The sequence below is a fragment of the Sminthopsis crassicaudata genome, chromosome 4, assembly GCF_048593235.1.
Source record: "Sminthopsis crassicaudata isolate SCR6 chromosome 4, ASM4859323v1, whole genome shotgun sequence".
Taxonomy (NCBI): domain Eukaryota; kingdom Metazoa; phylum Chordata; class Mammalia; order Dasyuromorphia; family Dasyuridae; genus Sminthopsis; species Sminthopsis crassicaudata.
This window is the reverse complement of record NC_133620.1, coordinates 294,176,762-294,194,118: the sequence shown is the minus strand read 5'-3', so window position 1 is coordinate 294,194,118 and position 17,357 is coordinate 294,176,762. Positions and strand designations below refer to the sequence as shown.

At 35.8% G+C, this 17,357-nt stretch overlaps 1 protein-coding gene across 11 annotated transcripts in view; it reads left to right on the top strand.

Moving 5' to 3' along the window:
• Positions 1–16,679, top strand: part of ZCWPW1 (zinc finger CW-type and PWWP domain containing 1) — a 41,477-nt gene extending 24,798 nt beyond the window's left edge. For 5 of the 11 annotated variants that reach the window (XM_074311618.1, XM_074311619.1, XM_074311617.1 and 2 more), the window contains exons 3-13: positions 1,676–1,804; positions 2,700–2,816; positions 7,218–7,338; positions 7,894–7,969; positions 8,469–8,573; positions 9,170–9,253; positions 9,830–9,908; positions 10,304–10,380; positions 15,054–15,114; positions 15,657–15,782; positions 16,242–16,679. In XM_074311618.1, the coding sequence (XP_074167719.1) occupies positions 1,676–1,804; positions 2,700–2,816; positions 7,218–7,338; positions 7,894–7,969; positions 8,469–8,573; positions 9,170–9,253; positions 9,830–9,908; positions 10,304–10,380; positions 15,054–15,114; positions 15,657–15,782; positions 16,242–16,555 (1,289 nt within the window). In that variant the 3' untranslated portion in view covers positions 16,556–16,679. Of the gene's footprint in view, positions 1–1,672; positions 1,805–2,699; positions 2,817–7,217; positions 7,339–7,893; positions 7,970–8,468; positions 8,574–9,169; positions 9,254–9,829; positions 9,909–10,303; positions 10,381–15,053; positions 15,115–15,656; positions 15,783–16,241 lie in introns of all 11 variants that reach the window. The other 6 variants (XM_074311613.1, XM_074311614.1, XM_074311611.1 and 3 more) reach the window with 2 other exon arrangements.
• Positions 16,680–17,357: the final 678 nt, after the last annotated feature.

Here is a 17,357-nt window from a genome sequence, read left to right as displayed (position 1 = left end):
GGAATTCTGGAACCCTGCCTAGGAGTAGCCTCCTGTCAGAGATCTTGTAGTTCAAGTGCTGGTATTCCAGTGCTGGAGTCTAGCTTAGGCTTCAGGAATTGCTAAGATTGGATTTTGCTTAGGTCTATAATGCAATGATAGACTTTTTAGAGTACTTTGAGATGGCAGGGCTAGGATGAAGCCTGGGTTAATTTCTAGACTCTATTTCTATTGGGGGAGGTCACCCAAAATACCCTAAAGTTTTGCTCTCCTGTGCTTAGTTTAGCCCATGAGCCAGCCATGAGTCTGGAGGAGACTTGAGCTAGATAAGTATAGTGCAGAACAAAATGTCCCAAAAGTTCATCTTTTCAAGTCAAGTGGAGGCTTGATGATTATATCTGCCTATCTAAGCCTGAATTCTGTGGACTTCTAAGAGGGAGTGCTAAGACTGAAGATTCTGTAGTTGTCTACTTGGATTCTTCCCTCTACCCTTTGCTCTGGATCTTCCCTGACAGCTTTTCTATCCTAGAATTTCTTAAGAATTTGGAGATAATTATTATGGATTCCTGGTTTTGTGGGAGAATCTAGAAATTATTCTTTCAATGGATTAATCATGTTGAGTCTCTAAAGTCTTTTAAGAATTACAATTTTAGCACTCTTCCCTAAAAACATCTTCCCTAAATATTTTTTTGCTTTTCTTGATGTTTGATATTTTTCATTTTAATCTCAATTACATTTTTGTAAATTTTTAGATCATTAAATATATGTACCTTTTTTCTAATAGGGTTGGGGTTTTTTTTGATAGTTGAAAATGTATCTGCTCTCCACAACTGAGGTATATTATTTTTTTTTCTTCTAGGTAGTTGTATAATGAAGAGAGTACTAACCTTGCGGTTTGATCCAAGTTAAAATCTAGGCCTTGCCATTCACTAACAGTACAGTGTATCTATGGATAAGTCACTTTGTCTGAGTGTCAGTTATTTCATCCATAAAATGCAGATGATATGAACACAAAAATTCATTTAGTGTAGTGAATATAGGACTTCCTTGTAGAATCAGAAAGGCCTTAATTCAAGTCCTGTAGTTGTGTAATTTAAAAAAAAAAAAAAAAAAAAAAAAAAAAAAAACAGTTCTCAGTATCCCCAACTGATTCTGTTCCTATTAGAGTTTTTATACATAGAGAAATGTTTCTCACACTGGTGAAATTCTAGATCTGGGGGGGAAAAAAAAGGAAAGATTGCATATATATATTACTACCTATCTCTTAACTAGAGAAATGTAGCCCTTATTAACTATTGTTATTATTATATTCTATTATGATAATTTTATATATATATTTATACATAATATATTATTTATAATTGTTATGTTATATATTATTTGTATTACAATAATATTAATATAATTAATGATTATATGATATGTTAATTATATTAACTATGATTTAATTATAGTTGTTAAATTAATTTATACTTAATTTTATATTTTTTGGGGAAGGGAGATTCTGATATATGGTATAAGATGATTATCTAAATGTATTTTTCATTATATTGTAATCCAATTTTCCATATAGCTTTAAAAATAGGTATTCTAGGTTTTTTTTAATAATTTTTTTCTATCTGCTTTTTTAATTTATATTTTTAAACGAACTTCCAACTTTATTTTCTTGTGTTTTGTTTTATTTTCTATCTAGAAGATGAGAAAGCTGAATTAGCCAAAAGGGATCGTAAACACAGACGAAAGGGCCAACCAAGGAAAATAGTGCAAGGCTACACCCAGATCAGTGACCAGGAAGAAGCTGTGGGAGAGAAGACAAGCAATTTCAGTGAGTTTGGACACAGAAAATTTTAATTGAGTATGAAAGAAATGAGACAAGAATTTGGGAGAGAGGAGGTAAAATTCACAAGAAATTTAGTGAGCACTGGATTACATAGTTCCTCCCCCTATTCCTCAAGTATCTTTTTTTTTTTTTTTTTCTTGGCAAGGCAATCAGGGTCAAATAACTTACCCAGGATCACACAGCTAGCAACTGTCAAGTAAATGAGGTCACATTTGAACTCTAGTCCTCCTAACTCCTCCTATCCATTGTGTGACCTAGCTGATTTGAAAAGATACCAGGAGGATATCTTTTCAAATCACTTCAACTAGGAAAAAGAAAAGATAGCTTTAGTGAGCTGCAACTTGATGAAGGAGATAAAGGTCACATCTTAAAAAGAATTTACCAGTGAATAGAGCACCAGCCCTGAAGTCAGGAGGACCTGAGTTCAAATCTGGTCTAGACACAACACCAATTGCCTCAGGAAAAAAAAAAAAAAGATTTTAGCACAACACTAAGCTGTCAATCAAGACAAGGCTCTGAAGTAAGAAATATTCATCTTAACATAGGGGAGACTCATTTTAACTGGAGAAAGGAGTTAAACATTATTTGACAAGTAGAAAGGAATTGGAGCACCTTAACTTAGAAACTGATTCCTATCTTTCTATCCCTCACAGCTAGCTAGTGAATGCTTAATAAATGTTTGATAATTGATTGATTTCAGTGAAATTCTGTGAACTTAGAAATTCACTAGACTCAATATTCTTATGTGAAAAATGAGATTGGATTAGATGATTTCCAGGTTTTCTACTTGGGACCATAGGATGGTTCTATAACTTCTAGAAAAAACAATTAGGAAAGGGAATATTTCTGAGAAATTCATCTTACTTATGTCTGATTTTAGGCCAGTGTGTAGCCTGGGTACAATGCTCCTTTCCCAACTGTGCAAAATGGAGACAACTACTTGGGAACACTGATCCCTCAGTCCTGCCAGATGATTGGTCATGCAGTCAAAATACAGGTAAAGCAAAAAGAAAGATTTGTTTTACATATACCCCATTGATGAGTTCACCTGTTTAAGTAGAATAAATGTAACCTTAAAGGCTGTTTTTCAACAAAGCATTTATTTATATGTTAATATGTTATATTTATGTTATTATAAGATTTATTCATTGATAACACATAGATGTAACTTTGTTCTATCTGATTTTCAATATCAAACTCTAAAATAAAGGAGTTTTCCATTGACATCTCAACTCTGCTCAAAATATATTTGCACAATTTTCCTAATATATAGATATAGGGTACATATATCCTAATATAACATAAAATAAGGAGCTGGTGTTGGGACAAAAATGAAATGATTCCATCCCACAATGATCTTATATTCTATACATATACAAACTTAATTGGGGGGAAAGCAGGAGTTGATTTTCCCTATAGAATGATGAGATTAAACTAAGTGTAGATATAATCCCTTTATCCCTTTAACAAAATGAAATGTTCCTTGATAGATTTGAAAGAGAAAACTGCCATTGATTTATTTAAGACTGGAAACAAATTTAGTGGCCCTTAAAAATTGTACCCTGCTAGTTTTGCAATCGGTTCAAACAAAAGCCAGCAGCCAGGGAAAATTGGCTCCTAAAAGGAAATTACTTTTCACCTTCGTGGATGGGGTAATGATTTTTCATCTCCTCTTTGCCCCTCATTGGCCATGACACCATTAGAAGAGCTAGCCCATTCCATAGAAGATACTGCCTCTCTGAGAGCAGAAAAGAGCTGAGCAGCCTGAGGAAGGTGCAGGATAATGATACCTCTAGAAGTTAAGGATTTCATGCCCCTTTTGCATCCTAAGAGCTCCTGCTCTTGTCTCCTCCATCTGAGTCTTCTCTCATACTCTGTTTGTTATTATTCTTCCTCAAACCCTGGGTATATTTGAGAGTCATTATGTCCCAATTTTATGGAAGGAATATTTACTGTTCTTATTATGTCATCTTAGCAAATATCTCTGCACTGAAGTAATGGTGTTAATTGGCAGATTACTAAAGGTAAGGCCACAGGTTCTATAATTTTAAGAGTGCAGATCCACATGCTATCCCCTTAAACCTTTTCTTGGAAAGAACATTATTAACAAAAGGATATGGAATTAAGAAAGGTTTTATTAATATCATAGGATCATAGATCTAGAAGTAGAAGAGACCTTAAGGACCATTTAGTTCAACTCCCTCATTTTACAAATGAATAAAGGAAGCTCCTAGAAGGGAAGAGGCCTGCCCAAGATCATACAGTTAATAAGCATCAGAAGCAAAATTAAATCCAGGATCTCTGGGAGCTTAGTCAGAAAGAAATATTAAGTTTGAAATGCGGAGATAAGAAAAGATTGGGTTCTACCTATAGGAGATAACCTGGGTAAATATAGAGGTATGAGATGAAATGTCTATTTTGAAGAACATCTGGAAGTTTTTTTGCCTTGAATATAGAGTTTGTGTGAAGTGTTTAAAGGGAAACAGTATATAATAAATCTTGGAATCATACAGTTGATAACTTAAATATAAGTTTTAAAGAGTTTGTGTTTTATACTAGAGGCAACAGATGGATTTTGAGTAAAATAATGAAGTATTTGGTGCCTTTGGAAAACTATTTTGGCGGCTGTATGGATGAATTAGAACAAAAAATGAAAGTGGGAGGTAAATTAAAAAGGTATTAGAGTAATCAGTATGAGAATTGTTAAGGAAGGACCTGATCTGTCATGATCGTTGACCGGAGAGAAGATAACAAGATATAAGAGCTATCTTGGAAGCAGAACCAATAAATTTTGGCAACTTAAAAGAATTTGGGCAGGGTTTGGGGAGAGGAGAGAATCCATGTTGATTTCAGGGTTAGAAATCTGGGTGTCTTGGAAGATGGTGATACCCTCAACAGAAATAGAGAGTTTTAATTGATTAATTATATTTTGAACATGTTGAATTTAAAATATGTGGAGATATCATACATACAATTGATCCTATTAAACTATTGCTTAAGAGAAATATTAGGAAGATAGAAAGAAAGAAAAATGAATGGATGAGTAAGTAGAAGGTGAGGAAGAAAATTAAGAAAGAAAAAGAAAGGAAGGAAAGAAAGAGTAATTATTCATCTAGAGCAGTAGTTCTTAGAGGAGCAGCTAGGTGGCACAGTGGATAGAGTGCCAGGCTTCAGTAATATGTTGAATACAAATCCAATCTCAGGCACTTATTAGCTGTATAACCCTGGGCATGTCACTTAACCCTGTTTGCCTCACTTTCCTTATATGTAAAATGAGCTACAGAAGGAAATGGAAAACCATTGCAGTGTCTTTGCCAAGAGAATCCCAAATGGAGTCACAAAGAGTCAAACATGACTGAAAAAATTATTCAATAATAGTAGTTCTCTAACTTTTTGGTTCTAGGATTCCTTAAAAATGATTAAGGCTTCCTCTCCTTCCCCACAAGAGCTTTTATGAGTTATATCGATATTTATTACATTAGAAATTAAAATATCTTAGTATGAAAATGTTTTGACTTAATGACTCCTGGGTATCTCCAGACACACTTAAAGAACTGCTGGCCTAAACGTAAGTGAACCCATGGAGGCAGATGAGTTCATTAAGGGAGGGACTGTAAAAAAAAAACAAACAAAGAAGGGGTGTAGGACAGCCTAGGGAAAAGAGATGGAACAAGATCTAGTAAAGAAGAATGAGAAGTATTGATCAGACAAGTCAGAAAAGAATTAAAGCTAAATTATGTGTGATATAGCTCCAGTACATTGGGAAGAGAGAATATTCATGAGGAGAAGGTGGTCTACCATGTCAACAGGTATAGGAAAAGAGGTAAAAGAGAATAGAGGCTATCTGTTTTAGCAGTTAAGGAATCTGGGTAACTTAAGAAAAAGCTGTTTCAGAAAAATGGTCAGATACCAAATTGTAAGATATTCCATTCTTTAATTCCAGGCATTTTCACTGGCAAGCATCTCATGCTTAGAATGTTCTCCCTTCTCATCTATACCTCCCAGCTTCCTGGGAGTTTCATTTAAAATCCTACCTTTTACTGAAAGCCTTTCCTTCTTCACTGTAGTTCTAAGGCTTTCCTTCTGCTGATTATCTACAATTTTTCCTGCATATAGCTTATTTTGTACATAGCTATTTACATGTTGCTTCTCCTATTTATACTTTTCTCCAGGACAAAAAGATAAAGTCTTACCTTTCTTTATGTCCCCAACACTTAACCCTAAGTATCTGGTACTGAGAAGGTATTTAATAAGTGATTATTGACTGATTTGCTAGGTGAGTATTTCTAGAGTTTGGTAATGAAAGAGAAAAGCTAGAGATGAAAAGGGTGTATGAGAGTTTGTTGTTGTTTTTAACAACTGCATAAGACTGGGCATGTGTATGCCTTGAGGAAAGAAGCAGTGATTAAATTGAGAAAGAGAAAGGGTCTGTCAATGTTGAAGAACAAGATACACAGCCACACACAGAAAAGGCGGAAAAGGCCCTGGAATAATCTCAACTAGTTGAATGATGCTCCATATGAGGAATGGTAGCCCTTTTTAAAATCACTCCTTATTACCTGAAGAGCTGCATCTCCTAGGGCTGCCAGCTAGAAACTATCTCTTTTTCTGACAACTGTGACACCTTAGATCTTCAACTCTTATAGCTCAGCAGCAAATTGACTCAATAAATAAGTCATATATAACTGGAAGCTGGCTCTGCACTGAAGTAAATTGAGAATATCTATACATGATTGGGGAAGATCCCATTAAATGCAAAATAACTGGGATACTAGCTGTCATCTCAACTGAGGAAAAGGAAATAGACTGAAGCTATATAGAAGGAGGAGTTTAGGTTCAACATTAGGAGGATTCCTTCATCATGAAAATTGTTTAATAATAGAGAAAACGGGGCAGCTAGTTAGTGTAGTGGATAGAGCACTAACCCTGAAGTCAGGAAGACCTGAGTTCAAATTTGACCTCAGACTTAACACTTCCTAGCTATGTGACCCTGGGCAAGTCACTTAGCCCCAACTGCCTCAGCAAAAAATAATAATAATAGAGAAAACAATAAAGGAAAGTTTTGAAGTTGTGTCTTCTAAGATCTTTTAAAAGAGGGAATGACTTATTCATCTAGGATTGGATCTGTTGGCTTATCTAGGTACAATGTGAAGGCCGGAATGACTACTCATGGAGAATTTTTCTGGTGAATTTTCCTCAAAAAATGAAATATATAAATGGTTGTAGAGTCTCTTTAAATTGTATGGGAAGGAATATTCTCTGGCTGGTATTCTTTTTCCATGTCCTTATTTCTCATTTTTTTATATGAAGGTACCAGCTGTTCCTTTCCTTTGCCAAAATTCAGATGTGAGCCTTCTTAGTTCTTTTTCTACCTCATTTCCCTTGTCCCTCTTCACAGATTTACAGTTTAACCATTGTGACATTCCTGAGGAAACCTGGTCAGGGTGTGAGACTGATGTGGTTTATGCTTCCTACATCCCAGGATCCATCATCTGGGCCAAGCAATATGGTTACCCCTGGTAGGAAGTAGTGGGGACATTCCAAGCTTGTAGTAGTGGGGAAAAGAAGATTAGAATTGGAGAAGGAAAAGTAAATGGGTATTCTTTAAAATAGAAAAAGAAAGTATAGTGGAATTTTAAGGCAATAAAAAAGATGGAAGTTCAAGATGGGAAGCTATTTCTGTGTTACTTTACCAACAAAGGAGATACAGAAGAGTCATTGAAAAGGAATGTAGGTATAATTTCTGATTTTGAAGTGTAGGAGACCACAAACTAAAGATAAGGATAGAAAGGGTTATTTCCTTCTCTGGAAACATGCTCACACAGGAGAGCCAAACCATTTGCTCTGAAATGAGTAAGACCTATTAGAATTCTGGGGAGGACAAAGGATAATGTTGAAAGGAAACTGAAATTTTTCATATATTTTCCCTATCCCTAAACAATATTCATTGGCTGTGATATAGAAAGGAGCTAAGACTGAGGAAGAGGATTTTTAGGAATGTGTTACGAGTGGGTTTGGGTTCAGTTCATGCAATGCCTTAATTCTTCTCTCCCCTACCAATCTCTGTTGTGTAGGTGGCCTGGAATGGTAGAATCAGATCCTGATCTTGGGGAGTATTTCCTCTTTGCTTCTCAACAAGATGTCCTGCCTGTGAGTTTGATCTTGCCAGACAACTCTTTTCTTTTCCAGAATGTGTGGATCAGATCCTCATAAAGTATTTGACTAGAAAAGAAGATGCTTTCCTTAGAACTTAAAGACTCTCTTGCAAAGATAGATATATTTCTATAGGCACATATAGTCAAGAGACACAAGCAAAAGCACATATATAGAGTTGTTTGCTGATCGACACAGACACCTAGAATTTTTGTATATAAATAAATACAATGTCCCTTATTATGATATGATTTTAAGGTTCATGTAGAAAAATATGGAAACTAGAAACTGCTGAGAGCAGAATGAATGAAAAGTATAAGAAAGGAAAAAGGAAAAGCATTAGATTTCATAGGGAATTCCCTTACAAGATAGAATGGGGCTCAGGTATCTACTTTCCAGTGTTTTCCACTCTCTTCCCTGCCCATCTTTGTAGACTAGGAAAACAGAAGTAGGGGAAGGATATAGAACTTTATCATGAGTATTTCTCTGATTCTAGTCCAAATACCATGTGACATTTTTTGGGGACACTGCTTCTCGAGCCTGGATCCCTTCCAACATGTTGAAGAACTTCCGGGAGCTGTCCCTTGAACAGGTTGAACCGGTAAGGAGCTTACAGGAGTTAAGGGTAAAGGAATTTCCTACTCTATCATATCTCTATCAATATCCTTGAGCTTCTTTGGAGTCTCCTGGGAGAGGATTGTTTTGAGATCTAGAGTCAACCCCCAATTTGAGATTGTCTTTGAAAGCCTCTGCTCCCATATATAAGCCAATGAACCTTCATTCCCTTTAAGGTTCCTGATTATAATAAGCCTGTTTTTAAAAATACATGTGATTGTTGATTTAGAGCTGGAAAGGAACTTAGACGCCATTCAAAAGGGCTAAATGACCTGCCCTGCATCACTCAGGTAATAAATTACAGAACTGGGCCTAAAGGAAACTAAAGCACTGACCTAAAATTTGTGGAATCAGCTCAGCCTCATTCAACATGCCTATAATATCTATCTTAGATTGTCTAAGGAAAACTTCCCGTTTGTTGGCTAATATTGCTGGGAGTGGGGAACTCATAGTGTAAGTATAACTAGGAGGCCTTTGTAGATTTTAGAAGCTTGGCATGTTGGAAATATCCTAGGGTTTACTCCTCCTGTCTTCATTATTAAATGTAGCCATCTCTTAATATTTAACTTTTTGCCATTCCAGAAAAGAATCAGGAACAAAGACTGTAGCCAGAAGCTGATGGCAGCCCTTGTGATGGCCCAAGATGCCCAGCGTATCAGTATTGAGGTGGAAGAATATCAGACCCCTCTGATCACTCCTCAGCTATCCCTTTCCCTGGAGAAGATAAGGCTCTGTCCTCTCCCACAGCACAATCATAATCTGAAGACTTGTTACCCTCTTCCTCACTAATATTCCCTACTCTGTTTAATCTGATTCTTTCCCCTGCCTCTGGGAAAGGTAATCTCTCTCAGTCCCTTCTGTGCCAAGAAAACCCCCAACTCCTTTCCAGGCTCGAATTTCACACTTTCAAGGTGCTCCCTATTGCTGTAATTTCAACTGTCTCCCTCTGCTATTAGGAAGGATTAGCCACAGTGATTTCATCTCCCTCAAAAGTCACAGATAAAATAAATTATTGAAGTGAACCTATAATTAAGGCAAATCCATAACAAATTGAACAAAAACAGATGAAAAACCTAAGCAAAACGTCCAAAATCCAAATTCAAATGATTAAAGTTGCAGAAGGTATCCTAAGGGCTGGTTGCAAAGGGAAAAGAGCTGCTTTTCTAAGGGCAGCTAACAGGCTTGTTTTTCCTATCTCCTCTCCCCATACCTCCCTCTCCTCCCCCCCAACTCCATTTTTAGGATCGACTTAGTTTGTTTGGCTTCCATATCCGCTATAAGGAGGATGCAGCAGAGTCTGGCAGCAGCCAAGAGGGAAGAGGTAGGGACAGCTAGTAGGAACAGCTAGCAGGGACAAGAAGAAGATCAGGAAGGGAATGAGGAGGGAAGGTTGTAATTGGGAGTGGAATATGTGATATCTCTTGAAGGATTGAAACTGTCTTGTGCTTCTTTTATCTCCCTTAGTTCAGGACTTCTTTATATAGGGAGAAGCCAGCTTAACAAATGAGACTGATAGGAAGGAATAGAGAATAGAGGAAAGAAGAAGAGGAGAGAGGTGAATCAAGTTGATGATTAGATCTGCAAAGGGAAAAGCATAGGTCTAGAATTTTTTTTTGTTTCAGAGAATTTAGTATAGACATAAAGGGAGGTGGAAGAAGCAATACACACTGAGCTTTCAAAAAATAACTATATAAAATGTCCTATTATCTGTTCTAGACCTATTTTTCCAAGAGGCTAAAAAGCCCCAAAGAGCTGGAAGTTCAAATTCTTATAGTTCAAAGGAAGAAAACAAGGTAAGAGCCTGCCTTACAAATTGGTCTAAATATAGATCTCAAGGTTTCCTCTCAGTATACTCTCTAAAGGATAAACTATTAAATTCTGAAATTTATAGTGCCATCTAATTGGTATGAGTCATTTTTAAACATTCTAAACAAATCTATCTTCTAATATTAAATATCTCTGGATAAGAAATGTCAACTTTTTTCTTATTTAACTATTAATTTCTAGGTTGGGTCCGAAGAAGAGTGACTATTTGAAATTCCAGATATTCTGTAGTTTTAAATTCCTAATAATGTAGTTCATGAGCCCCCATCATTTATCTTTTTTTAAATTTTTCAGGTTTGTTTGTTTTTTGCAATTAGGGCTAAGTAACTTGCCCTGAGTCAAACAACTAGGAAGTGTTAAATCTCTGAAGCCAGTTTTAAACTCAGGTCTTCCTGACTACAGGGCCAGTGTTGTATTCACTGAGTCATCTAGCTGCCCCTCACCATTTATTTTTAATAATCATCCAGTCTTATCTCAAAAGAAAGTATTTACTAAGATGACATAGTAGGAACAACAATATTAGAACATCCTCCCATATAGTATGGACGATCACAGATATTTACAGCATTAGAGTATTAACAAAAAGTACATAAGTAGAAATGCATACATGTAGGGACCCATGTGGCCAAGGCAGTTCACAAATCTAGAACTGTGAGTTAGATGTCCTTTTTTTTTTTTTTTTTTTTAAATTATCCTCTTACTGTTCCACCAGGCTGTCATGTCTTTACTAGACATGTCACTCACCCAAGTTGCTTAGGTCATGTCCTTTCTGTAGCTCTACCCCAGTGGCAACCCCAGATTTTCTGCTTAGACTAATTGAACATACTCTCCTATTGAGTTTGGCAACTTCTATGGACAAGTAGCTCCACTCAAGATGCCGTGCTTTGTGGAAGTCTAAATCTAATCCCCACAAAAACAAGGAAATTTGCCTCTAGTGGGATAACTTCTGTAGTTAGCTGGCTCTTTCTTGGGTTCACAGAAGTTACATTTACAGTTGTCTCCTGTCTTTGACTAACTTCTTATAGAGTGTGTATGTGTGTGTCTCTGTGTGTGTGTGTATTTCTGACTGTGTATGTGTCAGTGTGAGTGTGTGTCTTCCTTTTCAAACGCTCACTACTGATTAGTCAGTCCTTCAGACAGCCATTGGCTAGCCGCCCTAGGATTCCATCAAGCATGGAAAATCACATACTCCTAAAAGGTTTACAAAGTACAAATCCTTTTATATTCTAAGATCTTTTTTTATTACAAATTTTCAAGTTTATTTTTAATAGTGTTTTATTTTTCTAATTATATGTAAAAGTAGCTTTCAACATTCATTTTTGTAAGATATTAAGTTCCAGATTTTCTTTTCTCTCTTCTTCCCTTACTTCTCCCCTCTCTAAGACAGCAAGCAATCTGATATAGGTTATACATGTACAATCATTTTAAATACATTTCCATATTAATCATGTAAATAAAGTCAGATCTAATCAGTTGGAAAAATATCAAGTATGGGGCAGCTAGGTGGCCCAGTAGATAGAGAACCAGCCCTGAAGTCTGAAGGATCTGAGTTCCAATCTGGTCTCGGACACTAAACACTTCCTAGCTGTGTGACCCTGGGCAATTGCCTCAGCAAAAAAAAAAAAAAGAAAGAAAAAGAAAAATATCAAATGCTCATGGTAGAGCAAATATAATATAAATTAATCTACTTAGTGCCATACCAATCAAACTCCCAAGGAATTATTTTACAGATCTAGAAAAAATAATAACAGAGTTCATCTGGAAAAACAAAAGGTCAAGAATTTCAAGGAAATGAATGGGGGAAAAAATGCCAATGAAGGTGGCCTAGCTGGGCCAGACCTATATTATAAAGCAGCAGTCATCAAAACTATTTGGTACTAGCTAAGAAATAGAACAGTTGACCTCCAAGTGGAATAGGTTAGGTTCACAGGACAAAAATAGTCAATAACTATAGCAATCTAGTGTTTGACAAACCTAAGGCCCAACTTTGGGGATAAGAACTCACTATTTGACAAAAACTGTTGGGAAAATTGGAAGTTATTATGGTAGAAATTTAGGCATTGACCCACACTTAACATCATATACCAAGATAAGGTCAACATGGGTTTATGATTTAGACATAAAAGTGATATCTGTGGAGAAGAAAGGAATTTGTGATCAAAGAACTGGAACTCATTGAAAACCAAATAGGTAATTTTGATTATATTAAAAAAAGATTTTGTACAAACAATTAATGCAAACAAGATTATAAGGGAAGCAATAAACTGGGAAAACTTTTACATTTAAGGGTTCTGACAAAGGCCTAATTTAGAAAAATATATAGAGAATTGACTCAGATGTATAAGAATTCAAACCATTCTACAACTGATAAATGGTCAAAGGATATGAACAGACAATTTTCAGATGAAATTAAAATCATTTCTAGTCATTATGAAAAGGTGCTCTAAATCACTATTGATCAAAGAAATGCAAATCAAGACAACTCTGAGATACTACTACACACTTGTCAGATTGGCTAAGATGACAGGAAAAGATAATGACAAATGTTGGAGGGGATGTAGGAAAACTGAGATACTGATACATTGTTGATAGAGTTGTGAATTGATCCAACCATTCTGGAGAGCAATTTGGAATTATGCTCAAAAAGTTATCAAACTGTGCATATCCTTTGACCCAACAGTGTTTCTACTGGGCTTATATCCTAAAGAGATCTTAAAGAAGAAACATGTGCAAAAATGTTTGTAGTAGCCCTTTTTGTATTGTCAAGAAACTGGAAACTGAGTGGATGCCCATCAGTTGGGGAATGGCTGAATAAATTATGGTACATGAATGTTATGGAATATTATTGTTCTATAAGAAATGATCAGAAGTATGATTTTAGAGAGGCCTGGAGAGGTTTACATGAACTGAACTGAGTGAAATGAACCGGACCAGGAGATCATTGTACAGAATAACAAGATTATGCAAAGATCAATTCTGATAAACATGACTTTCCAACAATGAGATGATTGAAGCCAATTCCAGTGATCTTGTGATGAAGAGAGCCATCTACAACCAGAGAGAGGGCTGTGGGAACTATGTGGACCACAACGTAGCATTTTCACTCTTTTCGTTGTAGTTTGCTTGCATTTTGTTTTCTTTCCTTTCCTGTTTTCTTTCCTTTTTGACCTGATTTTTCTTGTACAGCAAGATAATTGCAAAAATATGTTTACATATATTGGATTTAACAAATAATTTAACATATATAACAGATTACTTGCCATCTATGGGAGAGGGTGAAGGGAAGGAGGGGAAAATTCAGAGCACAAGATTTTGCAAGGATCATTGTTGAAAAATGCTGTGATAGAAAAGAGAATTTAGGAAAGACGGGTTTGAGGGGCAAGATACTAAATTTGTATTGGACATGTTAACTTAGAGGTGCTGTCATATATGTGACATAGCAGAGGTTCATTTTCAATGTGAAAATTTACATGTCTGATATCAGCAAATGATACAAAACAGGACTTGATTTATGGTTTTGTTTATTATCTAGTCTTAAGAAAGTGATAGAGATAAATGTTGATAGTTATAAAGTTAGTTTAATAAAAAGTTAAATTAATAAAAAGTTTAATAGTTAAAAGTCATAGTTAAATGTTAATAGTGATAGAGAAACTGTTATTAGTGCAGATTAAACTTAAAAGTGTGTTGTATATACTTTCTTTTTAGAAGAACTGTTGTTTACCATTGTACTCTTGATTAGCAGTCAATTGGAAATACTAGAGGGATGGAAATCTAGATTCCAGAGTTATCTTTTTAGCTATGTTTGAAGGTAAAGTTTGAGATTACCAGTGGGGAAAGTGCAAGGGGAAAAAAAAAGGACTGAAGATAACTTTGGTGGCATCTGTTATTCAGGATTGGGATGAAGATGAGCCATCAAAGAAATGAAAATTATGAAAACTCTATATTTGAGGCCATGTTTTCATGGGGCTATCTAAAAGGGAATGGTTTGTAATGGCAAATGCTTCAGGAAGTTTAAAAGGGATAATTAGAAGGTGAAAAAAGACAGTTGGATCTATTAATAGAGGGAAGATTCTGATAAGAATGCTATTGGAGAAAAGAGTTTAATGGAGAGAGGAGAATAGAAGCAAGATTACAGGATATAAGAATTTAAAGGAATGAGCACATGAAGAGAGCAGAGATAGCAAATGCAGGATGTTGGTACTGAAAGGCACTAATTCTAAAGTCTCACATTTTCTTTCTAGATTTAATTTCCCAACTTTTTAATCATGTTTAATGAGTAAGTTATTAATCCTAATCCATATCCTTTTTTCCCAATCATGTTCTTTCTCTCAGTCTTCTTCCATATCATCATTTAATTGGGATGGGTCTAAATTTCTTCAACTGTAAAATGAGGAGGTTGGCCTAGATAGTCTTTAAGTTCCCTTCCAGTTCTAGATGTATGATTTTATGATTTTAACATTAAACCCTCAATTATCTGGAGCTGAGTATATCGAGAAGATTGCCACCCAATTCCCTTCTTTTTCTACACTATACAATGAATCAAATTTGACTCCTCTTGATCCACAATTTTGGAATGTCTCATTTCATTAAAAAAAAAATGTTGTCTTAAGTTTCTTTCTCACCTTTAATCTCCCTCACCCAGGAATCCTGTTCAACTAAATCCAATTTAGGATGTTCCTCCAAGAAGAAACTTAAACTAAAAGGTGAGAAGCCAGCTGGAAATAAAGCATGCCTTTGGATTAACAAGGGAGTCCCAAAAGGTTGAAACAGTAAAGGGATAGCCAGATAGGAAGGAGCCCTGGTGTTCCCTCACCTGTCTCAATTTTAGAACATAGAATTAAAATAAATACAAGGATTAAAAGATAAATTAGAAAATCCTCACCAGGCTTTTTCTCTTCCTGCATTTTGCATTCTGATCCTGATCACTGCCTCAATTTTAGTACATAGAATTAAAATAAACACAAGGATTAAAAGATAAATAATTAGAAAACCTTAGAGGGAAGGAGTTGGCTACTTAGGAACAGGAAAAGCCCTTCTTGTCTTTGTGTCTTATTACAAAAATGTTTTCGTTTTTTTCTTGGCTAAGTAAGACTGTCAGGAGGAGGCAGTCTTTGAGGAGATATGTGAAGAGAAGTGAGGAGGGTAGAAAAGACACAAGTTGGTTGAGGTAAAAGTAGAGTTACTGTCTCTGGCCTCTTGTTAGCCTATTTTAGAGACAATTGCAATACATTTCTTTCTTGGCTAGGAGGTGGGGACATGACAGATGAGCAAGATGAAACCCCTAAAAGGAAGAAAAATAAGTTCCCTTCGCAAGACAGTACCTCAGTGGAGGAAAAAGGAAGCAGTGGTAATTCACATCCTGACCAGTCAGGTATGAACTGATACTTGCAGAAAAGGTACACAAATGTAGCAGTTGAGCTACATTTCACTACCATCTTCACTATTACTACTAACAGAACTAATCCTTCCCAGATTTCTTCCCATGGAAAAAATTATTAATAATTGAATTCTATCTTCTATATTTAGTAATAACTTAGTGTTAATTTAACTTTTTATTCTTTTAAAGAGGTAGGGATACTCCAAAGGGAATAAACTATAATTGTAATAGAAGAGAAGATCTCTCTTAAGTGACAGTGGTTAGTATATCTCCTTGCACATAGTAAGCACTAAATAAATATTTGATTGATCAAGGTACCAAACAATGAGGGAACCCAGCTCATTTTCCCTGGAAATCAATGTTTCAGGAACTCTGTATACAATGAATTTGACTCAGAAAAGGGTAATTATATAGACACAGCATTCTCTCACCTTTACTTTCTTTTCCATTTAGGCCTGAACAAAAAATTTACAGCTTCCCAAAGAAAGACCACAGGGACCAGATTGCCTGGGAACAGAGGAAAAAGTGCTTTCCAAAACCAGTTCCCACCAACCTCACGTCAAGCTTTGCCTCTGGTGGAAGCAAGAAAAAAGAGTGATTCTCAATGGTCTCTGACACTGATGTCCAGGAACCCTCCTCCCCCTAAGAATAAGGGCTCCAATAACCTGAACCTAGAAGAAGTTAGAGAAGGTATTAACCAAAAAGTAGAACAACAAATTCCCATAGCAGAGAAGGATGAGATCTCTTTGGTTCTATCTGAGGAATAATTGTGTATGTAACTTCATTTTTCATTCTTTAACTCTTTTTCAGTGTATTATAAAGTTTGTATTTGTTAATATTGTTTGTTTGAACTCAAATTTGAGCAATAAATAAAGCAAGTTACTGGTTTAACTGGTTTGGTTTTATCTGTAGCAGGATAGTTCTTATTTCCTTTGATTTTTCCCACCCCTATCCTGATTTTTGATGAAAGGCCTACAAGAGCACTGGTGATGATGAATAGCAAGACATCCAAATCTTGTGAAAAATAGTGAGGAAGGTCTTTACAAAGTTAGTTTCCCTAGGATATGAACTTGATCTATGTGGTAGAGAGTTATGGTCCCATAGTGGGAGGTTATTTCTTTCTAGGCTGTGGATCATACATTAATTTTTTTTCCCCCTACTCTAGTCACCATAACTGAGTGCTTGATTCTTGAACCAGTCCTATCTTCCTTTCTCTCTTCCAGTGCTACTTAAACCCCATGAGGTATAATAATGTGAAATAATATGCCATGTCAAGGTATTAAAGTATACATAAAAGAAAACTACCTAATACCAGATTAGATGGGTCTGCTTAAACCCATCAAGTTCTTGTTCTCTAGCCTTAATTTAACCCAAGATCCTTTAGGCCAAAGTCACATGTCTTGACTCCTTGAATTGTTAAGATATGTCTGAATCTTTGTGACCAAAAGATTTTCTTGGCAGAAATACTGGAATGGTTTCCCATTTCCTTCTCCAGTGTGTCCATTTTACAGATGAGGAACTGAGGGAAAAAGTGTTCAAGTGACATGCCCAATGTCACAATTCCAGGCC